The sequence below is a fragment of the Nothobranchius furzeri genome, unplaced genomic scaffold (assembly GCF_043380555.1).
Source record: "Nothobranchius furzeri strain GRZ-AD unplaced genomic scaffold, NfurGRZ-RIMD1 Scf059, whole genome shotgun sequence".
In the NCBI taxonomy this organism is placed as follows: Eukaryota; Metazoa; Chordata; class Actinopteri; order Cyprinodontiformes; family Nothobranchiidae; genus Nothobranchius; species Nothobranchius furzeri.
Genome location: NW_027223076.1, coordinates 46,557 through 71,673, shown reverse-complemented (window position 1 = coordinate 71,673; position 25,117 = coordinate 46,557). Strand labels below are relative to the sequence as shown.

The 25,117-nt window shown below is 40.1% G+C and overlaps 1 protein-coding gene across 2 annotated transcripts in view; it reads right to left on the bottom strand.

Annotated features, from left to right (window-relative positions):
- Positions 1 to 15,027: 15,027 nt before the first annotated feature.
- Positions 15,028 to 25,117, bottom strand: part of LOC129159996 (gypsy retrotransposon integrase-like protein 1) — a 30,081-nt gene continuing 19,991 nt past the window's right edge. Inside the window, exons 1-14 of one of the 2 annotated variants that reach the window (XM_070547855.1) lie at positions 19,067 to 19,108; positions 18,772 to 18,891; positions 18,610 to 18,657; positions 18,437 to 18,517; positions 18,293 to 18,373; positions 17,477 to 17,537; positions 17,313 to 17,363; positions 17,200 to 17,244; positions 17,054 to 17,118; positions 16,752 to 16,875; positions 16,605 to 16,634; positions 16,223 to 16,388; positions 16,011 to 16,119; positions 15,028 to 15,873 (exon numbers count right to left, since the gene is read on the bottom strand). In XM_070547855.1, the coding sequence (XP_070403956.1) occupies positions 15,771 to 15,873; positions 16,011 to 16,119; positions 16,223 to 16,388; positions 16,605 to 16,634; positions 16,752 to 16,875; positions 17,054 to 17,118; positions 17,200 to 17,244; positions 17,313 to 17,363; positions 17,477 to 17,537; positions 18,293 to 18,373; positions 18,437 to 18,517; positions 18,610 to 18,611 (918 nt within the window). In that variant the 5' untranslated portion in view covers positions 18,612 to 18,657; positions 18,772 to 18,891; positions 19,067 to 19,108 and the 3' untranslated portion in view covers positions 15,028 to 15,770. The other variant, XM_070547854.1, reaches the window with a different exon arrangement.

Sequence of the window (25,117 nt, the reverse complement as noted above, 5' to 3'; positions counted from 1 at the left end):
TCAAAACGACAGAGTTCTAGTGTTAAAGCTGCAATGACCAATTAGCCTAAAAATGGTTTTCATGCCTCCTAACGTTCTACATGAATGAATATGTTTATTTAAGTGTCATGCACAACACGTGCCCAGACCAGACAGGCTCATAAGACACTTTTAAACATAAAGAAGTGGCCGTACATTTACACAACCTTTATTTTACATCAGGGGTGGAGTAAGGGAGGCACTTATGGGGCTTAAGCCCAAGCTGTTTTTGCAGAAGCCCTGTGTCTTTTGTGATGCATGGCCATCTTGTTTTCCATCAGTTCCAGTTCTGAAGTCCTGCTTTTGAACCAATACCATTTCAGTCCTGGTGTTTGATGTTTTCTTTTCATTCATGATGGTTTGCCTTAACAGTCCTATTACGGATCAGCACCTCCAAATCTGAGGCCATGGTCCTCGACCGGAAAAGGGTGGCTTGCCAACTCCGGGTCGGGAGAGAGGTCCTACCTCAAGTGGAGGAGTTTAAGTATCTCGGGGTCTTGTTCACGAGTGAGGGTAGGAGGGATCGGGAGATCGACAGGCGGATTGGTTCGGCGTCTGCAGTGATGCGGACGCTGAGCTGATCTGTCGTGGTGAAGAGGGAGCTGAGCCAGAAAGCCAGGCTCTCGATTTACCGGTCGATCTACGTCCCAATCCTCACCTATGGTCATGAGCTTTGGGTAATGACCGAAAGAACGAGACCGCGGATACAAGCGGCCGAAATAAGTTTCCTCCGTAGGGTGGCCGGGCTCAGCCTTAGAGATAGGGTGAGGAGCTCGGACATTCGGGAGGGACTCGGAGTAGAACCGCTGCTCCTCCACATCGAAAGGAGTCAGTTGAGGTGGTTTGGGCATCTGGTCAGGATGCCTCCTGGACGCCTCCCTGGGGAGGTGTTTCGGGCATGTCCTGCCGGCAGGAGGCCCCCGGGTCGACCCAGGACACGGTGGAGAGGTTGCATCTCCAATTTGGTCCGGGAACGCCTTGAAGTCCTGCCGGAGGAGCTGGTGGAGGTGAACGGGGAGAGGACGGTCTGGAGCTCCCTAGTTGGGATGCTGCCCCCACGACCTGGACCCGGATAAGCGGAGGAAGACGACGACGAGTCCTATTGCATTCACATTAGCCACTGGATAATAGCCAGCGTCAGGGCTAAGCCCCGGGTGAATGGAATATCTGGCTCCTCCTCTGTTTTCCATAGCAGGATAAAGTACCATTTGTCTGTTTCCACGCTCTCTATAAATTTTGCTAATGTTAAAATTTCTTGGTCAAAAAGCCAACTTAACATTTCACCATCTGCAGAACAAATGAGGATTTTTACTCTGGATCTTTTCCAACAGGGACATTCTTAGATCGTTATGTGATGGACTATAAAACAAGAAATGAAATTGAACTAAGTCACATAAAACACACTGACGTCGCACCTCCGCTAACCCTTGGTGTCGCCCCACTTCAATAGAAAGAGGCTGGTGTCACGGAGTGTGCAGGTGAGTGCAGCGGAGGTGAGGATCCAAAATGCGGGCAAGAAGGCAATTTTAAAGAGTTTATTAATCATGAACACACGGGGCATGCAAACAATAGACAGACAAGGAACACAGAAGTGGGAGGGTTTAACTCTGAATGAACTGCCAAATGAAAACAGGTGCTTCTTTAAATTATTAAATTATTAGATGAAATATTAAAGCTGAGATGGTCCTAAACTAAGCAAACGAGACAAACGATGAGTTCTGAAATCAACAACCTTTCTTCCTCAAATAAATTCAGTTCAGCGACAAAATAAAGTCTCAAAGCCCTGATCTGACGAACTTATCATAACGTACAAAGTAGCAAAGAAGGTGGAAAACAAAGCCGATGCCCACTTCCGGTGTTGCTATGGAAACAGCGTAAACACGTGTCACTACCCGATCCGTACCGGAAATCCGATCGGTACCACGCATGCGTGAATGTTACGTCATTTCCTCTCTTTGCCAACCTTGCGACAGTTACCGACGGCGGAGGGGGGGGCAAGATGGCGGACTAAGCAGTCGCATCCGTCTGAACTCCTCACTGAAGTCCCGATGTTTTAATCTTGAAGTTATAAAATCCACTCCTTTGAGCTATATTGACGACGTTTCAGCCCGAACATGAAGAAAACCAACAACACGAAACCTCCGGCAGTGAAAAACCTCCCTTTTACAACCCAGAGAAACAGCAAGCATGACTACCCAGCTCCGATGGAAACGGCTGATTCCAGCAGCAACAAGAGGGACAGACTGTTAACAACCCCTGATAATACTCCTGAGAAACCACATATGGAGAAAAAAGCAAAAGGTACGGCTAGTGATAATGACTCCAACACATCCACTGACACTATACTGAAAGCTATTGAGAGTCTTGGAAAACGTGTTGATGACCGCATGGACGAAGTTAGCAAACAAATTCAACAACATAGCGCCATGCTGGCTTCCATCGCTAAATCAGTGCAGTTTAATTCAGAGGAGCTGCAAGAATGCAAAAAGAAAATAAAACACCTGGAAAAAGAGATGGAATCAATCAAAAAAGATAATGACGATATTAAGGATCGTGTATTGAGCCAGGAAAGATACAAAAGAAGATGGTGTCTTCGTATCAAAGGGAAAAAGGAGAAAACAAATGAAAATATCAGAGAAGAAGTGGTGGAACTTCTAGGAAGGATTGCTCCGGACCTAAAGATGAAGATGGAAGAAGCAGTTGATGTTGTCCACAGAGTGGGAAGAGCGGTGGAGAATAAGCATCGACAAATCATCATTCTGTTTGTGAGACGTGCCGTGAGAGATGATATCTGGAGGCGAACAAAGGCTTCTCCCGTGTGCAAAGAAGAAGGCATCCGCTTTGCTGAAGACCTGACCCCAGAGGACTGGAGAGCCAGACAAGCGTTGTGGCCAAAAATCGACCAGGCTCGGAAGGAAGGCAAGGCTGCAGGCTTCAGGGGCCCTTTTGGTTTCATAGAAGGCAAACGTATCAGGGTAGAGACTCCAGGTACGGGCTGACATCTGACTACGAAAGGAATATACAGTGGAACATTTCGGATGATGGGACTTTTACCTCAAGATTTTCCTACTCCATCTCCTAAACTTCCTCTTTAAAGCTTTTCATGTGTTCCGTGTTCCAACTAAAAACTAATATTTCTTTTTTTTCCTTTAACACAAGGGGACTTAAAGACTCAATTAAGCGCAAAGCTGTTTTTCTGTTCTGCAAGGGGCAACAGGCAAATTGTTTTTTTCTCCAGGAAACTCATTCTGAGGAATCTGATGTGAAATTTTGGTCACAACAATGGGGAGATAAAATTTATTTTAGTCATGGTACAAACAGGTCAGCTGGGGTTGCTATTTGTTTCAACAGATGTCCTGGAAGATTTTTGTGCAACATGGCAGACAAAAATGGACATTGGGTTGCCTGTGTGTTAAATACTGATAATACTCTGATTATTTTGGTTAATGTTTATGGATACAACAATGATCAAGAGAATAAGAACCTGCTGCATCAAATTTCTACAGTTATAAAGGAACTTTATACCAAATTCCCTACTGATTATATAGTAGTGGGAGGTGATTTCAATGTGACTCCTGATGAATGGTTGGATAGATGGCCTTCAAAGTTTTCAAGAGAACGTATAAACCCAATATTTGAAAAACTCATTAATGATACTAAATTAATAGATGTATGGAGAGTGTTAAACAAAGATGTAAAACAATTCACCTGGCACAAACCTAATGGTCAAAGCAGGTCACGTATTGATTATTGGTTGGTATCCAATTCAATTTTACAATATGTTAAGGAAACAGTCATCTCTAACAGTCCCTTAAGTGACCATTGCGCCATTACTTCTGAGACTACAAAGCAAAGACCAAAACAACACATTTAAGGATTATTGGAAATTTAATTGTCAGTTGCTGAGAAATGAGGAGTATTGTAATTCTATTAAAAAATTAATTTTAGATATCCAGAATGATGAAGCCATCAATACACCGATACTCAAATGGGAATACAGTATCTTAAATTTAGAATCAGAAAAACCTCAATTGCATTTGGTAAAAAGTTAAACAGACAAAGAAAAGAAGAGGAATCAAATGTAGTAAAAGAACTTATGAATCTGTATGGCAAAGTGAATTGGACTGAGGAAGAAAAAGGGAAAATTAATAATTTACAATCTAAGTTGGACGAAATGTACCTTTATAGAGCCAAGGCTGCTTATTTGCGATCCAAAGCCAAGTGGATAGAAGAGGGTGAAAAGAACACTGCCTATTTTTGCAATCTAGAAACACGTAGACAAGAATATAACTCAATATGTAACCTAATAATCGACGGAGAGGAATGTACAGACCCTAAACGCATTTCAAATGAAGTATTTACTTTTTACAGTAACCTTTATAAGTCTTCATACTCAGAACAAAATGTCACCTCCTTCTTTGACAAAATCAGTAATTGGATTCCAGTAATTGATGATAATTTTAGAAAAATTTGTGATGAAGACCTGACTATAGAAGAATTTGATTTTGCTATTAAGAGCATGGCATCTGATCGTTCACCGGGACCAGATGGCATAACAACTAATTTCTATAAGCACTTTTGGGAAGACCTAAAATTACTATTATTCAGTGCAATAAATGAATGTATAAATCAAAAGGAGCTTATGACAACAATGAAACAGGGAGTTATAAAATTAATTCCAAAACCGGGGAAAGATAAGAAAAAACTAAGTAATCTAAGACCTATAACACTTTTAAATACAGACTACAAAGTTTTTACAAAAGTTTTAGCAACAAGACTAAAAACAGGTATTTCTGAAATAATTAGCCCGACACAATCAGGATTTCTCAAAGGACGGTTGATCCAAAATAATATCCGCTTGGTTTTGGACCTCATCGATTACAATTACCTAATTAAGGATGATGGTTTTATGTTGTTCTTGGACTTCCATAAAGCATTTGATTCTATTGAACACTCTTTTATTATTAAGACATTTAAACATTTTGGGTTTGGTGATGCATTTCTGGATATGATCACTATGTTTTATACAGATATTAATAGTTGTGTTTCTCTTTTAGAAGGCACATGTCCCAGGTTCAGGGTGGAGAGAGGTATCAGGCAGGGCTGCAGCATCTCACCTCTTTTATTTATTGTAGCCACTGAATTACTTGCTATTACTGTCATAAACTCAAACATCAAAGGATTAGACATAAATAATCACAAATTAATAATAAGTCAGCTTGCCGATGATACAACAGTCTTTCTAAAAAATAAAGAACAAATTCCATTGGCCTTAGATACAATAAAGATCTTTTCTGATGCTTCTGGACTACGCCTGAACCTGGACAAATGTGAACTCATGAGTATCCACAATTGTTCTCACTCTTCTTTGTATGATATACCTGTCAAAAATGAAATCAAATATCTTGGAATCTGGATAACTAAATGCATGGCTGATAGTGAAGAAAAGAATATTCAGAATACAATTAATAAATGCAAAAAAAACTCTGAACCATTGGCTACAGAGAGATTTAACGTTGTTCGGCAGGATAATGTTGACCAAGGTTGAATCTTTGTCCAGATTTATCTATCCAGCTTATTCCCTAGCCATCCCACCAAGAATTATAAAAGACATCAATAAGGTGAATTTTAATTTCATATGGAAAAATAAACATCATTATGTTAGTAACAGGGACTTGATAAAAGATTATGAAGAGGGGGGTTTAAAAGCAATCGATTTTGAAACAATGAATGGCATTTTAAAGATTAATTGGCTACGATCTTTCTTGAAAAATGATAATGACATCTGGTTCTTGATACCATCTCTTATTTTCAACAAAGTTGGGGGGATCCAACTCCTTTTAGTATGTGATTTTGAAATTTCTAAACTACCCATAAAACTTTCCAAATTTCATCAACAAGTTTTGTTAAATTGGAAATTAATGTTTAAACATAACTTCAGTCCCCACAATGTTCCATTGTGGAATAATAGGGTGATATTGAATCGGGGGAAATCTATGTTTGTGGAAGAATGGATGACAAAACAAATTTGGTCTGTGACACATATAATAGATGAAAATGGAGATATACTTGAATTAAACAGGCTTAATGAGAAATATAACATGAGTTGCTCGCTCGAGCTTTATAAAAAGGTTTCACAAAATATCCCAACAGTCCTTGTAAATACGGTAAAGAACAATTTTTCAAATATGCAGACTCCAAATTTACATAAAATTAAACTAGATGGTCTTGACTTGGTTGATGGAAAATGCAATAATCAGTTTTTAAGGAAGTATTTGATTAACACTTTATATCCAGGAAGGACAAAACATTCACTCATTTTTAGAGATTATAACAAATCTGAGATTTCGTTGATCAGAACCAAATATTTAACATTTCCAATTCCCCCCAAATTTAAAGAAGTCCATTTTAGAACTACAAAAAATATTTACCCCTCAAATGAATTTATGAGAGACAGATTTAAATTTGTGTTAGACAACTGTTATATTTGTAAAACAACTTCGGAAACAACAGAGCACATGTTCTATGGATGTGTGACAATCCAGAATTTATGGAAATCTCTCCATGTCCTAATATTTTCCCAGTATGGATATATTGATTTTTGGTCTTTTCAAAATATTCAAATTGGAGTAATCCTTATGGACAAAAATAGTGAGTTTTTAGTTAACAATCTCATTATTATAACAAAGTATTACATACATAAATGCTGATATGCTAAATCCCCCCCTTCATGACCTGCTCTTAAAAACGAACTCTCCCTGTTCCGTAAATCTCTTAAGCTAATAAATAAGCCCCAAGCAATCAAATTGCATAGATTTTTAGAAGAGTTTGATTTTTCTTAGCCCCTTATTTAAGTTATGTGTCTTGTCTATGGATTGGAACCTCACTTTTAGAGATTTTTGATCCCCCTTGTCTTTTTTTGTTTCTCTTCCTTGTTTTTCTTTTTTCATTTTTCATTCTTTTTTTATTCTTATTTATTTTTGTATTGGTTATTCATCTTTTTATATTATTTTATATAGATGTGTGAATATGGTTGTGTATGTACACATGTGTATATGCAAATATATGTATATATGTGTGCGTGTATATGTTTACTATTAGTTATTGTCGATCTCACTGTGATGTATAGGAGATGTGACTCTGTTCTGTTTGTTTTAATATGTCGCTTTTCTCCTTGAGATTGGTATGGAAGCCCATTCCCGCCACTCAGATAAAATTTAAAAAAAGTATTATCTCATAATTATGACTTAGCTATCTCATTATTATGAGATACTATCTCATTATTATGACTTAGTATCTCATAATAATGAGATAGCATCTCATTATTATGAGATACTATCTCATAATTATGACTTAGTATCTCATAATTATGACTTAGCTATCTCATTATTATGAGATACTATCTCATTATTATGACTTAGTATCTCATAATTATGACTTAGTATCTCATAATTATGACTTAGCTATCTCATTATTATGGGATAGTATCTCATAATTATGACTTAGTATCTCATAATTATGACTTAGCTATCTCATTATTATGAGATACTGTCTCATTATTATGACTTAGTATCTCATAATTATGACTTAGTATCTCATAATTATGACTTAGCTATCTCATTATTATGAGATACTATCTCATTATTATGACTTAGTATCTCATAATTATGACTTAGTATCTCATAATTATGACTTAGCTATCTCATTATTATGAGATAGTATCTCATAATTATGACTTAGTATTTCATAATAATGAGATAGCATCTCATTATTATGAGATACTATCTCATTATTATGAGATAGTATCTCATAATTATGACTTAGCTATCTCATATTTATGACTTAGTATCTCATAATAATGAGATAAATTCTGCTGGCCTCCACGGACTTCCGTTTTTGCACTTCCGTATTTTTCAAACTGCAGCAGCAGCGCAGCACACAACTTCGTTCGCGCTGAGTGGTCAGAATGGCTATTTGTACGCGTTTGCTGCTAGACCTCCCAAGAATAATGGTTAACGATGTACACCGAATCTTTCTTGCCTCGTCCGAAATGCCAAAATCTAGTATGGACAAAGCTTGTATTGTATGTGCCCGGCTACATACACAGCTATGAAGGTAAGCTAACAAACTTCTGCTGTGAGTTACTAAAGATGCTACACGCTAGCTCTCCACTAGCCTAAGTTAACACAATAAGGAAACGTTATTGGAGCGATAAGTAAGGTCATGCGTGTTTTTCGTGTCTGAAATTTAAAAAAAAAACAGTTTTTATGTTATTCTCAGTTTTAATCATGCAGTCAGGAGAGGTCACGGTTAGGTCCGAGTGTTTCAGGTCAATGAGGAAAAACCAGAAGCCCCACCGTCTGAGTGTAGGGAAACGTTTCCCTGCAGGTTCAGTGCAGGATTGATTCAGGTTCAAAAGAAGACTGTTCATGTTTTTAAACGTCACATTTTTGCGAGTCATATCATTGCTTTTAGTTTGATAACAGGTTAATGACATGCCTGAACTACGTGTGTCATGTGGTATCAGAGATAAAATGTGTCCCAGAAAGAATATAGTAAGTAAAGTTTGTAGCATGTCACAGAAAGTCAAACATTAGATGACTCGCAGAAGCACAACATTGTTTACAGTTATTTTATTTTTGTCCACTACTTGTTCTACTCTTCTATTTTAAAATGAGTTAAGTGAAGTTAATCATCAATGTTTGTCTCTCCTTAAATGCAGTTGTACTCTAACAAATATTCTGTGTTGTAACAGATTGTGCTAAGGGATTCAAAGCCGGTGGGGGTGCCAGTGTATGTGTGGCAGGTGCAGCCTTGTGATGTCATGTGGCAGCTCAACTCTACCAGACGGCACATTTCTCCTAGCTGAAACTTACATCGGTCCCCCCCCCCACACACACACACACACACAGTGTTCAGCTGCACAGAAACTGAACAACAGTGGCACAAAACGGGGACCAAGGTTACAATCTTTTAATGATACTATTATTATGTGTATACATATTTCTGTTATAACATTTAAACTTGTTTTTATTTGGAAACAAGGTATTAAACCAGGTCCAGTTAATGACATGGTCATCATATCAGCCAGACAAAGAGAGAAGAGACCGGTAGAATGAACAAGGTATGTTTTTCTTTCTGGACTGCACGCACACACACACATGCACACACCCCATTTGACTTTTGTTTTTCTTCCCAAGAAGCAGTTTGTAAAAAGGAGTCAGCTTCCCCGATGACAGCTTCATTCTGAAGGTGCAGGAGGCGTACCACAGACTTGGTGCAGATGAGGCTCCGGTGATGACAACCATGGCTGTCTCTGGTGATGTACCTCTGGTTGGGTCCACGTTTGGTTCGGTGCAGGAGGGAAGCGGGCCATCTTACCAACTACCAGTGAGGACGGCCCCCAGGACGCGTCCACACAAAGACAACCCTTCTCTCCCACAACTGTCTCTCTCATTATAGACTGGGACCCTCTGCATGTGCATTTGTGTTTACTGAACATCATCATTTCACATCCCTCACAACATCATTGGGGAAATCATACAAAGCTGAGAACAGAACACAATCGCAGAGTTTCTGTGTGGAGGGGCACCAACTAAGGAGATGCCACATCACTTCGTCCATTTGTAGCAGCGAATATCTCCTCGCTGTGCGTTCTCCTTTTTTAACACCTTAATCTACCAGTAGAAACGTCTCCCAGCATTCCTAGTTGTCTACTGGAGGGATTCATCACTAAATTAAACAAACCAGCTGGGTTCATAATCTAAAACTTGCAGGACAGCGGACCGGGGATGAGAAGCACTGTGTTACTCAAAAAAGTAAAAGGGGACGGGAATGCCAAACTCTAAATATAAACTGGATAAATTGCATTTCTTGTGGTAATGCTGTTTAATTGCTGACAGCTCAGCAGATCCATTGGTAACGTGTTGTGATTTTAGTGTTGGGGGCGAACTGGAGCTCCCAGAGAAAACCCCCATGCAGCACAAGGAGACAGAAATAATCTGTTTCCTGTGAAAACTTGTGCTGCAATATTTTTTATTTTGTTTAGGTTTTTTTGTACTCCGTGGTTCAAGGAGGCACTTCCTTGACGCAATCAACTACTCGGCTCTCTTCACGTAATACTAACTAGACCATTCGGCCGAGCCGCTCCTTTTGATGTATAATTAGTGGGGGTGCCCTCTGCCCTTCGAGCCACATTAACATCCGGAAGGAGAATAAAGAAGGGCTAAAAATCCTCCGGTGAATAGCAATTATAAAGAGCTCAAATCTTCTAGTGCAGAACAATACGTGGCTTTCAGGGTCAGGGCCTTGAATAAAGAGGAACAGGGAAAGAATGTTTACAGCGTTCAAATACTGAGTGAAATTCTGTAGTGTTATGGATTAGGAAGGATCAGGTTGGTCCCACTAGACCTGAGTATAACTAATAGCAGACCTTTTATCAGCGCTAACTTGTATTAAAGGGATACTAGGCAGTTATGCTTGCTTTTATCACCCCTAGTGTCCTCTTCTTTTAAACATCTTAATCTACCAGTACAAACGTCTCCCAGCGTTCCTAGTAGTCTACAAGAGGGATTCATCACTAAATAAAAAAACCAGCAGATGAAAACATTGCAAATTGTCCCTCAAAAACTCTAAAAACTAAATTGGATGTGACTTACCCTAACGGTTTGGGCCTAAAATAAGAACAAACTTGGGCAATCCTATCTGAACGCTTATTCAGTCACAACGTAAGACCCTGTTTATGGTATGGTTGTGAGTGTGGTGTACGGCATTTCAAACGAGGTTTCTGAGTTGGAGGTGTTTGACTCCGTGTGTGGGGCGATAGTGGGGGCTGTTCGGCATCTGGGGTTTAACGCACGTGATGTCAGGGCTATGGTCTCATTTGCTTAGTTTAGGTTCATCTTACTGAGCAGTTTTGCTTGCTTTTATCATCCTCTAGTGTCCATTTGTAGCAGCGAATATCTCCTCGCTGTGCGTTCTCCTTTTTTAACACCTTAATCTACCAGTAGAAACGTCTCCCAGCATTCCTAGTTGTCTACTGGAGGGATTCATCACTAAATTAAACAAACCAGCTGGGTTCATAATCTAAAACTTGCAGGACAGCGGACCGGGGATGAGAAGCACTGTGTTACTCAAAAAAGTAAAAGGGGACGGGAATGCCAAACTCTAAATATAAACTGGATAAATTGCATTTCTTGTGGTAATGCTGTTTAATTGCTGACAGCTCAGCAGATCCATTGGTAACGTGTTGTGATTTTAGTGTTGGGGGCGAACTGGAGCTCCCAGAGAAAACCCCCATGCAGCACAAGGAGACAGAAATAATCTGTTTCCTGTGAAAACTTGTGCTGCAGTATTTTTTATTTTGTTTGGGTTTTTTTGTACTCCGTGGTTCAAGGAGGCACTTCCTTGATGCAATCAACTACTCGGCTCTCTTCACATAATAATAACTAGACCATTCGGCCGAGCCGCTCCTTTTGATGTATAATTAGTGGGGGTACCAGTAGAAACGTCTCCCAGCGTTCCTAGTTGTCTACTAGAGGGATTCATCACTGAATTAAACAAACCAGCTGGGTTCACTATCTAAATCTTGCAGGAAATATCCTGAAGCCAGACAGCAGCGTCAGGAACCTCAGCTCAATTTTTTCTAAGTCTCAGCAGACCGCACCGGAAACGGTGAAGTTGCAAGTGGACTATTCTGGCCGTGGGGGGGGGGCGATAGGGGCTGGGTGGCCTTTCATTATCCCTCTAAAGGGTCACTATAGCACATAAAGGCTCAAGAAAATTATTTAAAAATACAAATTTGTTGAAAATTGTCCCTCTACTTCAACCTTGATCAAACATTCTAAAAACTAAATTGGACGCAACATACCCTAACGGTTTGGGCGTAAAATAAGAACAAACTCGGGGTGTCCTATCTGAACGCTTAGGCATTCGGTCACAACGTAAAACCCTGTTTATGGTAATAGTCTGAGTGAAGCGTTTGCTCTCTGTAAATATCGCCACAACAGTGTGATTTAACCGTCATGTGTATGCAGAGAAAATGAGCTTTCTGATTTGTGACGTTTCCACACTGTTAAATATGTTCCACCTGAGCTTTTCTACTTGATTCACTCATCCTTGCTTGGTCTTGGCTGACCGTCTTGCCCTTGCAAGTTGAAACTCTTTATGAGCCAGTTTATTCTTCAGCTCTCCATTCTCTTTCTTTAGTTCAGCGAATTCTACTATAACATCAGCGCACTCTTTCTGCAGTTCAACTTGCAATTTAATTTTCGTCAATTCAAACTGCTTTTTGAGTTCAATGATTTTATGTTCAAATGAGTTTCTGACGCTCTCCACATCTCTTTTGTGGTTATCCAGTTCATTCTGGTGGCCCTCAGACCACGTTAGAAACCTGGACAACTCTTCATCTTTGCTGTCTACATACATTCTCATTATATCCAAAAATGCTGATTTAAATTTGACTCTGCTATCTATTACTTTATGACAGCTGGTCAGATCTCGCTTCATTTTCAGAAACTCGAATTTCAGAGGCTCCACTTGTCCCAGGATTTCTGTATGTTTCTTGTGTAACTTCTGGTAGTCCTCCAGGAGCTCACGGTGTGTGCTTGAATACTTTTCCTTTTGGGCAGCTGCTTCTAAAGCCACTTTCTGTTTAGCTATTTCATTACGCAGCTGTTTCTCCGTGCGTTGAGCCTGAGCTAACTTGTTTTGGCATTCTTCCAACATTGGATTCTGTGTCATTAATTTGTCCTCAAGGATAGCAATTTTCCTTTCTTTTGTTTGGAGTTCTGTTGAATGATTGTTTCTGGTTCCTCTGAGAAAATCCAGTTCACGAAGAAGTTTTTCTATGTCTCTAGACTGGTTCAACCTAACTTCTGTCATTTGCATAATTATTTTTTCATACCTGTCCACTCTTGTGTCCAAATCTATTTTCATTTCAGACAATTCCAGCTCATATTTTTTTCTAAGAGGTCGTTCAGTCAAGACTTTCTCGTTCAGCTGTTTATTTTTATTGCGGGTTTTACTGAGAATTGTCGTTAAGTTCTTAAGTTTGGTGTCATTTATTTGAATTTTCTTTTCTTTTGACCTCTTTTCTTCTTGGCATTGTGAGGTACAATTGGTGATTTTCTGGTCCAGCTGAACCTTTAATTCTTCATTCCTTTGTTCCAATTTCATTATATTCTGCTTGGCTTCTTCAAGTTGACGTTCACAAACTCTAAACGGTGTGTTAAATCTGTCTGAATATTTTAAGTCCTGTAATTCTTTTGATAATTCTTCTACCTGCTGTGTCAGATCCTCAGTCCTCTGACGAAAACACTCATTTAATCCAGTAGATTTGTCTAAACTCTCTTTCAAACTCTCTAATGCTTTACATGAGCTTGTCTCTCTCAATGTCGTGAAGGCATTATCCAATGTCTGATATTTATTTTCCATGGCTCTGATTGTCTCCTGGAGAGTAGAAATTTGAGAAAGGAGTTTGTCTTCAGCAAGCTGTTTTTCGTCTACAACAAGCTGTTGTTCCTCTAATTTCTGTTGCAGGATTTCTACCATACGTTCAGCTTCTCCTGGATCGGAGACTTTCTTTGACCATTTCGACAAGGTCGACCCTAAAATGCGATTATATTTACGATTTATGTCTTCATATGACTTTGTGAGTTCTTCAATTTTCAAAGTCAGTTTCTGTTCTGTACTCTTTTTCTCGTCTAAAGTACGTTGCCAAGTTAAATTAGAGCATTTAGAAAGTTTCTCAGCCGTTTTCAGATCCCCTCTAAGTTTTTTAACTTCTTCATTGTGGGCCGCCTTCATCAGCGCTATTTCCTCGTTTTTCTTTTGTAAGATAGACTCCAATTCCTTTATTTTAGAAGGCATGTTTATTCCTCTTCTCTCAGCGGCTAGCTGCGAACTGTGGTGTGTGCTAGTTGTGTGCAGTCGGTAAGACGGCTGTCTTTGATGACGTCACGCGCTCTTTGCTTTAATTTGTCACGCGTCACGTGATGTACGGTCGTCCAGCGTCAGCGTAAGAAGTGATCGGTACCACGCATGCGCGACAGGCGTCTACTTCCGCTCGAAGCATTTTACGATAGTTACGGGTCAGAGTATCTGTTAAGACGTTAAAAAATAATAAGTATCTATTAAAATGTTTGCAATAGTGAAACATTTCAATATAATGTAGATAAAAAGAAAAAAAAAGAAAACGTCGGACCGTACAGATCGGGTCTACCGCGCATGTGCAGATGCTATATTCGTCTTGTGATCCGTTCAATGGCAGTTTACTCCGCAGTGTACGAGGATACTGCCACTTGCTGACCGAGCGAATAAGCCCGATTGTAAACTGAATTTGCGTTGTTACAAATCGTGTTTTTACATGCGTGTTAAATTTGATTTAGTGTGTTTATGCTTGTATGTGTGGAGACGATTGATTTGAATTATCTTGATGTTCTGTTGATAATGTTCACTGTAAATTGTCAGTAAACACTGGCTGATTAGTCTTCAGGTAACCTATTACATGTTTGTTTTTTCTCCACACAATAGGTTATATTTTCATTTAAAAGCTGAAAATATGTCACTGTGATACAGCAGATATTCTTAATTTGCACTACATGTCCTATGAATGTTTTCCCATATGAAATGTAATATATTCTTGCACAAAAGCCAATTTGGCTCATCACCTAAAATTTTACTTTCTACTTTTGTGTTAGATTTCTTAGTTTGCCACTTTGTCTTGAAATAACTTAATTCTTTGTAATACCATAGTGATCATTTTCACAATGTTGCAAAATTAATGTTTGAAAATAGTTTCTCAAGGTATTCATAGGTTAAACATGTTAAATACAGATTTAACTACACTCATGTTTATATCCATATAAAATAACACAGGTCCACTTTATAATTTCCACAGGTTTACTGTAATAATGCAGAACACAAACAACAGATTACAAGAGCATGAACAACAGAAAAAGGATTGAGAGGATGGTTACAACCCAGATTATTTGAATAAGGAGACACATATTGATGGAAATAAAAAGCTTTTTATTTTCAGCCTGTCCTTTCTGGCGGTGTGGTACTCTGAGTACCAGGTACAAGCCCAACAGATTCACTTTCTCAAACAGAGTGTTACAGTGTGTGTCCTGTCACAGTGTCCCGATTGATCATGCGCCCTGGCTACTTGATCAAGGGGATGTCCCTTTGGCTGACTGGTTAGAGTGTATGACTCTCACCCGGGAGTCTGGAGATCGAATCCCGCCCGGGCCCTCGTTTATCCACCTTGCCACAAGAGCATTACAGTTTTTGCTATAGAACTCCCAAGAAGAATGATCAAAAACTCTCACAAAGAAAAACAGGCATCAAAGCACAAACCAAGATGTGGGAGAACCACTGATGGGGAACCTGGTCACTACAACCAGTGTGGTGTGTGTGTGTTCTTGTACATACTACATACTGAGGACCATTTTGACCATTTTCCCTACAAAGTGAGGACATTTTTTGGTCCTCGCTTTTTTTAGAAGCATACCAGAAGCTTACTATACCAGTTAGAGGCATAGTGTGAATTAAGTTTTAGTTAAGGTTAGGGTTAGGAAAAGATAAGCGTTGGTTATGGTTAGGGTTGGGGTATGGGTTAGGCATGGTGAAATCACAAAAATGAATGGAAGTCAATGAAGGGTCCTCACTATGATAGAAAGACAGACGTGTGTGTGCGTGCGTGTGAGTGTGTGGTTGTGTGTGGAGACGGGGGCGGCGACAGAGCAGACACATTAATTGTTCATTTGGCTGCAAAAGTGGCTGCAGTAGCCTGGGAGCATCTCCTCCGAGTAAAGTGCCCTTAGTTCTCCTCTTTTTCCTCTGCCAACATATCCTGTAATAAAAAAAAAAAAAAAAAAATCAACCAGAGAAGAATAGGCTCCAAGTGGTATGGTTTTCATTATGTCATGCATCATTGAGATTTTTATTGTATGTATTGACAACAATATAAGATTATAGAGTGTTGCATCCCTCCGGGGCAGTGTTTGTATTGGTCTCCACATTGAAGGCAGATCTCAACAGAGTACATGTTAAAGTACTGTTCTCTGTACTGTTCTGAGAACCTGCTCCATGTGCAAACACCTGTGGAAAGCAGAAGTATAAAAACAAAATTACATTTACATACTGTCAGTGAAAAACATGTGACAACAGCAAATATAACTGTATATATAATTTCATTATTTACTGAAGTCCTCACTGTGAAGCCACTTGAAGTGTGCTCGTCTTCTGAAATATTCAGTAGACACAAGGTCTCTGAACATGGAGCACACCAGAGCCAGTTTGAAGATCGCTGTATCCCCTTCGAGAAGAACAACCTCTTCCAATATGTCCATGAGGACACGTTCTGGCAACTGTAAAATTTATGTCAGGTGACAACAGTGAAAATACAAAATTTGTCCATAAACTTTCAGAAATATGAGGACTGAAAACACATTACATTGAGTAGTGTTTCATAACTATTACTTCATTCTACTACTGAATAATGTCTCTGAAGGAGCTGCCTGTGAGTATAACTACCAATTCAGTTACATCAACAAATTAAAGAAACAGGAAAATAGATAGATTACCTCCAGTATAAGACACCTGTCAGCCTCAGCCTTTAACAGAAAACATGATTATCACATTAGACTGAAATGAAAATTACCACCATGTATGTAAAACTGCATTGTGATGAATAGTCTCAACATTGTTATCTGATTGTTGTCCTCTCTCACCGGTCTGATTAGACTTGGTGAAGGCTTGGAGGAGGTTGCCTTTGGTACCCTGAAGACAGGCTGGAGAGTCCCCTGGAGGAGAAGGGATGCTTCTTCTGTCCAGAAGGCAAATCTTTGTCCATGCCTTTAGAAAACAACGCCAGTCTGAATGGACTCTAGTTGTGTACTGCTGCTTTCTTCACTATGTTCAGTCTCAGGGTTTACAGTAAGCCACTTTCACAAACTTTTGTTTGACCTGATGTCTTGCCTGAACCAAAGCTGCAAATATGATGGTGCCAGTTTGTCTAAAGTGCCTGCCATACCCCTCAATGCCGAATCTCTCCATCAGCTGAATACACCACCACAGGCGAATTGCTGGCATTTCCTCCTGAAGACAAATATAATATAATGTTTATGAAGACTGGACACTGGTACAGATACTTTGGTGGTACTGTCTGAAAAAGCTTACCTCTGTGAAAGATGGTGGAGATGAGGTGCAGATGCAGAGAGCATACTGTAAAGTAAAATCAATCTTTAACATGTTAAAATGTTATATTCAAGTAATGGCAAGAAAATTCTCACCATCAGCATAAAGATGCCGCAGCAATTTCCCATGAACTGCTGGGGAAAGAACTGTAAAAAGAAAAATGTTTCATTAAATGAAGAGAGCTGACATGCACCTGCTAGCTGTTAATTGCATTATTATGCACCTGATGAGCTTTCAAACGTTTGCACTGAAAACATACCTCAAGGTCTCTTCCTGTTTTCTCCATCCAGAATCCAGAGTCAATAAAGGCTGCTACTCTCCTGGCATTGTAGAGAACACACATAACACACCAACCAAATGTTTGACATAAAACAAAAATAAATTCATGTTGTAGGGATGCAACAATACTTTTTCAAACCGATACGATACAGATAATTGGACCCGAGTACTTGTTGATACCAAGTACTAGTGCTAATAATTCTACCACACAATGGAATGGAATGAATCGGAAGGCAGTTTTATTTTCTTCAGTGCTTGTTACAAATAATGGTGAATTAGATTAAAAAAAACATATGAATTAAAATGACCACAAAATTCAAAGTTCAAGTGAAAAATAAACATTTTCTATGAAAGTTTTGCAGTTTCCACATATAAAGTATCGGTTCATAGTATCAGTTAACTAAACTATGCAGATACAAGTTAATTAGAACAGTATTGGCCTGGATATCAGTATTGGTGCATCCCTATCATGAAGTAGCCTTAGAACGAGGCTGCCTCCCGAATCTTTAAGCCTAAGAACGAGGCTGCTTTTAGATGATCTTTCCAAAGAACACAAGAGGCCATTGAACAAGGCCAGAAAAAAATTTCATTTTAGTGTCAACCTAAATGTGGTTCGGTAGAGATCATCTCCAAAACCATCAGGGCCAAATGAGTCCAGAAACAGTATCTGTCTCTCAGCTACCAATATAGCCTGAAATAGAAATGTTAGCATCATCCATGAAAACACGACACGTCAACCTCTGTTATTTTCTATCAGATGAAAAAACACAGAGCAAGAAAGATCAAGGGCACTCACACAGAGCAGATAATGGTCAGCTTCACCTGCCTGCCGACTCCAAGCAGGAAAAAGCAGGATGTCCTTGGACCTAAAGTTTTCCTACATGTATTGGTACAAATTAGTAAACATGCACATGCAGGAGTAAAACCAACAAAAACATACCGGCAAGCAACGCAGCAGGTTGACTTGTGGATCCTTCCAGGTGGCCACGACATAGAGGTCAGCAATGTGAACATCTTTTCCCTAATGGAAACACACACAAAACAGCAAAATCAATACACAACCACCATTCATGGCTATAACCAAAGAAAAGGTGTACCAGTACGACAGATTACATGTCTTTGTGCAGCTTCCCCCACAATCTTCAGACAAGCGTTGCCAATCTGAAAGAAATAGCAAAAAGCAATAGAATGCAGTTTCATTTACTATTCTTAAAATCTTGCATTTCATTATCTTTTCTCTGCAGTGCATTAGACTAAGTAACAAGATGTACTTACAGTAGATTCCATGGACTGTTCCAAACCCAGGCTCCAAAAGTCTTCCCGAGTTAGGCAGATTTTGTCTTCCTTCACTAGGAGTTCTCCTGGAGGTCGGTTTTGGTCCAAGACATATTCCACCTAAATGAAGAGCATTTCATGTGATTTTGCTTCAGTACAATATAGAAAATAATAAAGATTAAAAGGGCAACTACAAAATAAGGCTGGCATTGTTTCTCATACTTCAGCAATTCTAAAACTATCATCGACTTTGACTTATTGAGGTCTAACATGACTGCATAGAAATGTGCCGTACCAGACTGGACTGAAGAGGGTCCAAGTTTTTCTGCCACTTTGCTCCTGGACTGGCATACCGATGATCAATCTGCCATTCAGGAGTCCCATATAAGTGGTCCAGGAGAAACTTCCCATCAGTTGGTGGATCTGATAATATACAAATATGTGGCATGACATACAAACTTAAATCCATTTTTAACATTAAATCAATATTGAACTGTGACTTCTTATTACTTCTCATACTGTATGCTTACTTTTTGATCTGTGGTAGTTCCTCAGCCTGGACACATTTACCTTCTGGCAAGTTGCTCCCTTCACAATAGTGGCCACCCCCTTTGGTGTGATGCTGGCCACAGTGTACGGTCCCTGGTGATGGCTGGAGAATGCATCTCCCGTGCGTCTCCTTTTTGGATCTCCTGACAAAAGCACGTCATCACCTGCTTGAACAACACACTGCCTTACTAGCTTCCTTTTCCCTGTTCCAAAGGTCTTCCTCTGGGTGTCCTGTGCCCTCTCAATATTGCGAAGAACCTACAAAAAAATTACATGAAAAGCAGAGAGAGAAATATAAATATTTATTATTCACCAGGTCGCCATGGCAATGCTCATTCTGGAAATATAGAAATACAGAAAAGTTAGTTACTAAAGCAGAAAAATGTTGAATACACAATAAAAAATAAGAACTGTATTAACCACATTTCCCCTTTTTTCCCTTGACAAATCTCCTTTCCCTGTCAGTCAGCCCTCTTCAAATGTACAGACCGTTTCATTCAGAGCCGTCATCTCCTCAACTCTTGTGTCGATGTCCTCTTCTGGGTCTGCAACCTCCAAGTCGTCGTCCATGGGGCAGGTGTTCATCACAGCAGGAAGACGTGGATGTCGGTGGAAGAGCAGGAAATAGGGACTGTGGCGGGTGGAGTGCTGATCACACAAAATCTCTCCATTAATTCATTTTCTCTTGCACGTGTCAATAACTTCTTTTTTTTATAAACAAGTATAAAAACACATTCTTAAGACGATGCTACACTGTGAAGCAGCGTAAAAGTCATACAAAATGTCAAAATAGGAATACCTGCTTTGCAGTGTTGATGCCGTACACCACAGCAGCAAGGTGAACGTCCCAGTCGTCATGGTTCTGGTTCACGTACTTTCTGAGAGCACGCTTAATGTTCTGGTTGGTCCTCTCATCCTTTGAGTTGTATTGCAGAATAGATAAAGAAGCATGACTGATTTCACATGAGTTACTCAAGGTTAGATATCCAAATGCTAACCTGCCCGTTGGTCTGGGGGTGGTACGCACTGGAGACAGCATGTTTAATATTCAGCATGCTGAAAATGCTGTCGTTGAGCTGCATGAGCAGACTTGGTCTAAATACATCATCTCATATGTCAAGGTACGACTAACACTTTCACAAATTTTACCTGGTTCACAAACTCCTTTCCTTGGTCAGTGATGATCTTCCTCACCATGCCAAACATGTATAATTTAGACGTCATGACTGCAGAGACCTCAGCAGCAGTCTTAGACTTAAGAGGTTCTGCAATCACCCACTTCGTATACAGATCGGTCATGGTCAGGACATATCGGTTCCCTAGACGTGTTTCTGGGAGTGGTCCAATTAAATCCATGCCTAGCACCTCCCAAGGTTATTTTACCTGCAGGTCACAGAACTTATCAAGTGAAAATTTAAAGCTAGCCTGCAGCAGACAAGCTTATTAGCTTGAAAATTAAATGTAAATAGCTTTAAGATGTACCTTGACGGGATGTAATGTTGGTGCCACGGTCTTGATTGGGTCATTCATCTGGCAGTGATTACAACATCTGACCTGAAAGGTGTATTCCAAACAATATGTCTAGGAAAACCTAAACCAGTTGATGTAAACTGATAATAACATAAAAAGACAGAAACTAATGTTGAAATGTAAGTGTGCAAGTAAACACATTCAATTATATAGCCTACAGATGTTTTAGAAAAAATTATGACGACCCGATTTAGCTTCTTCACTCAAATAAGGCCATTACCCATTCACCGATGTCCTGGTTACATGTTGGCCAGTAACAGCCAGCAACAACCCTGTTTCGGGTACCTCTGACACCATTGTGGTTCCTGGTACCAGGGTTATTGTGGCATTCCATCAAAACAGACTTCTTCTTCTCCTCTGACATGACTACCAGGCGCATGCTCTGCATACTGGGGCCAGTGTAGAAGAGTCTGTTGTCTGGAACAAGATAAAAATGAAGAAAAAAAAAAGATGAGAGTTGCTGACTAAAGTAAATTGAAATGTCTGACAGATATTAAAGTTTGAGATCTGCACCAATATGGTACATTTACCTCCAATTGCAATTATCTTTAAAAAAAAATAAATATATATATATATATATATATATATATATATATAGGCTATATATATGATATTGTATTTACGATTTTTTAAAATCTAAAATAAGACCACACACCAAGATATAGACCTATATATAGAGTTTCGATATTACAGATGATGCTACACTGTATACACTGTACACTGATATTACTCGTTACACCATCCTGAATCAACGCAGGCGTCATGCAACTTTAGAACAATAACGGAGAGTCTGTAGCAGCCATAGACTGTACATACAGTCTATAGCAGCAAGGGCAGCTGTAGATTCAGATTCAGATTTCAGATTTATTGGCCAAGTAAAATTACATTTACAAGGAATTTGTCTTCGGTAGATGTTCGCTCTCTAAAACATACAACAACCATAATAAATGAGAATAAAAATACCTAAAGACACATAAGAACATGTATACCCACACACATGTTCATTTACGCACACACCTATATACATATATACATTCCCACACACACACGCACGCACGCGCACACACACACACACACATCCATAAGCATACTGATTAAGTATTAAAAACTATAGTAAAAGGATGGTAAAAGAATCTACAGATTCAGGAGAGAAATGGCTGAAGGAAAGAAACTGTTCTTGTGTCTGGTGGTTTTTGTGTACAGTGATCTATAGCATCTGCCAGATGGGAGGAGATGGAAGAGAGTAGATGCAGGATGTGTGGCATCTTGGACAATATTCACTGCCTTTTTCCTGATCCTGCTGATGTACAGTTCCTGGACAGAAAGCAGTTGGGCACCAAAGATTTTTCCTGCTGTTTTAATAATACGCTGTAGTCTGCATTTGTCCATTTTTGTGGCTGACCCAAACCAGACAGTGATGAATGAGCAAAGTATGGATTCGACTGCAGCAGTATAGAAGATCAGCAGCTCTTGTGGTAGGCCGTACTTCCTTAGTTGCCGTAAGAAATACATCCTCTGCTGAGCCTTTTTGAGGATGGAGTTGATGTTTGTTTCCCACTTCAGATCCCTGGAAATGATAGTTCCCAAGAACTTGAATGAGTCCACCATTGACACTGGGCTGTTGGATATTGTGAGGGGGGGCAGCACTGTGGGAAGCTTCCTAAAATCCACGACCATCTCCACAGTCTTAAGGGTGTTAAGCTCAAGACTGTGCTGACTACACCAGACCACCAGCCTCTCAACTTCTCGCTGATAAGCAGACTCATCACCATCCTGGATGAGCCCAATGACAGTGGTGTCATCTGCAAATTTCAGGATTTTTACAGCTGAGTCATTAGAGGTGCAGTCATTGGTGTACAATGAAAAGAGCAGTGGAGAAAGGACACACCCCTGTGGTGTACCGGTGCTGATCAGCCTTGTGCCAGACGTAACATTGTTCAACCGCACATGCTGGCTCCTATTTGTCAGGAAGCTGGAAATCCACTGACACATAGCAGGGGAAACAGTGAGCTGAGAAAGCTTTGAGGTGAGGATTTCTGGTATAACGGTGTTAAAAGCAGAGCTAAAATCCACAAACAATATCCTTGCGTAGGTCCTTGGTTGATCAAGATGTTCCAGGATGAAGTGCAGCCCCATGTTAATTGCATCATCCACTGACCTGTTTGCCCTATAGGCAAACTGCAGGGGATCCAGCTGGTGGCCTGTGGTGCTTTTAAGATGGGACAGCACCAAGCGCTCAAAGGACTTCATGACTACTGATGTCAAAGCCACGGGTCTGTAGTCATTCAATTCTGTAGGGGAGGATTTCTTCGGTACTGGGATGATAGTGGAGCTTTTGAAGCATGATGGAACCTCACACAGCTCCAGCGATCTGTTGAATATCGTTGTGAAGACAGGTGCTAGTTGGATAGCACAGGTCCTGAGGCAGGAAGGAGTTACTCCATCTGGGCCTGGTGCCTTCCGTACGTTCTGTCTCCTAAAGATGTTGCAGACATCCTCTTCCTTCACAAGGAACGTAGCTTGTGATTTAGAGGAAAGAGGAGCAGTGTTGCCAGATCCAAAATCCTACAGTATCGTACAGAGAGGCTTAAATTATCGTTTTTCAGTACAAATTATCGTACATTATAAATTTGATAATAACGTTCTATAAACGACTTCTCACTCCAATATAATATAACAAAGAAGGTGTTTAATATTGCCCTGTTTAAATAAACATCATTAAAACCAGTAATATAATGCCTATAAACGTGCAGAGTGTGTCGGCACCACTCCGACTTCCACACATTGACACAATATGCACATTTGCGCAGTCCTATTTATTTCATTTCTACATAGGTTTTTCTTTTAAGATTACAAGCCATTGTCTTGTCGCTCTGTCATCCTAGACTAGACTTAACTCGGCGTGCTCGCGGGCAAACAGCAAAAACTGGCGGGACACTGCCACATTATATAACCTTACAGTTTCTCGCGAGAGTAGGCCCTATCGATGTGATTGGGCTATTTATAGTACAGACCCTGAGTCAGTTTTTGTAATAGACACAATAGCATAAACCTGTAAGCACTGAGGTGAAATCTGACTTCAGAACAGTTTAAAATTATGTAATTGACTTGGGAAAGCCACAGCAAAAGACGGTGTTACTAGATGCAATGTGAAATTATCGTACATTTGAGGATTTTTGAAACTATTGATCGTACATCGTACAGAGCCCAAAATTATGGTACAAATACGATAATTATCGTACATCTGGCAACACTGAAGAGGAGTAAGAGTGTCCAGGTGAGGGGTGGCGGCTGCCGCTATGCTGGAGTGGAGGAGGGGTGTCACGTTCCTTTCCTCAAAGCGACAATAAAAGCCATTTAGCTCCTCAGCAAGGCCATGATTAGCATCAGAAATGGAGGATGGTCTCCTGTAGTTGGTAATTTGCTGAATGTTTCTCCACAATAATGTGGGGTTGTTGGCTGTAAACTGGTTTTTCAGCTTTGCTGCATAGTTAACTTTAGCAGCTCTGATCTCCTTGTTCAATGTGTTCCTGAGTGATTTGTACAGGGGCCTGTCTCCTGCCCTATAAGCCTGCTCCTTTGCCCGTCTCAAATGGCTCAGAGTTGCTGTAAACCATGGCTTGTTGTTATGGCACTAAGGTCAGGCACTGTCTTCATGATGTTGCAATGACCATTCAGATCTGATACCTTTCCAGATAGGGAGGGGCTTTGATGCCATGGCGATTTCTGGCATGACGCCATGACCTTACGTTTGATCGTAACTTCCACAAACAGCCTCCCATCTGCACGAGACTGAACATGGCAATGAACAATCATGCCCTTTAGCCAATGAGACACAAATGGTTGGTGAAATTCATATAATAACACCACAGCGCCCCCTACACACCATTAAAACTGTAATAACTCCTACAGATGAGGTCTTAACTGCACCAAACTTGGTGTGCTCAGAGGGGATGCTCAGTCAGGGTGAGGTGCGGACGAGGTGACCGTTAGCTGTTTCTGGTGTCGGGGTGGTCAAAATTTTTGTTCCGCGGACGTACCCTGGTGCCCCGGGCTGCCGGCCAGGCCGGAGCGGCGCGGAGCTGCGAGGGCCGAACGACGCTGCTTGCAGCTTTAATTCATTTTATTTGTGGTTTTTGAGGAGCTGCGACGGCTCAATAAACGTCACCGGCCTTTGTATTTAAAGTTTAAAAGTCATTTAGTCCTGTTATCTGCTAGAGTTACAAGTAGTATACTCATGATCTCCTTTTTTGCATATATCTGAATG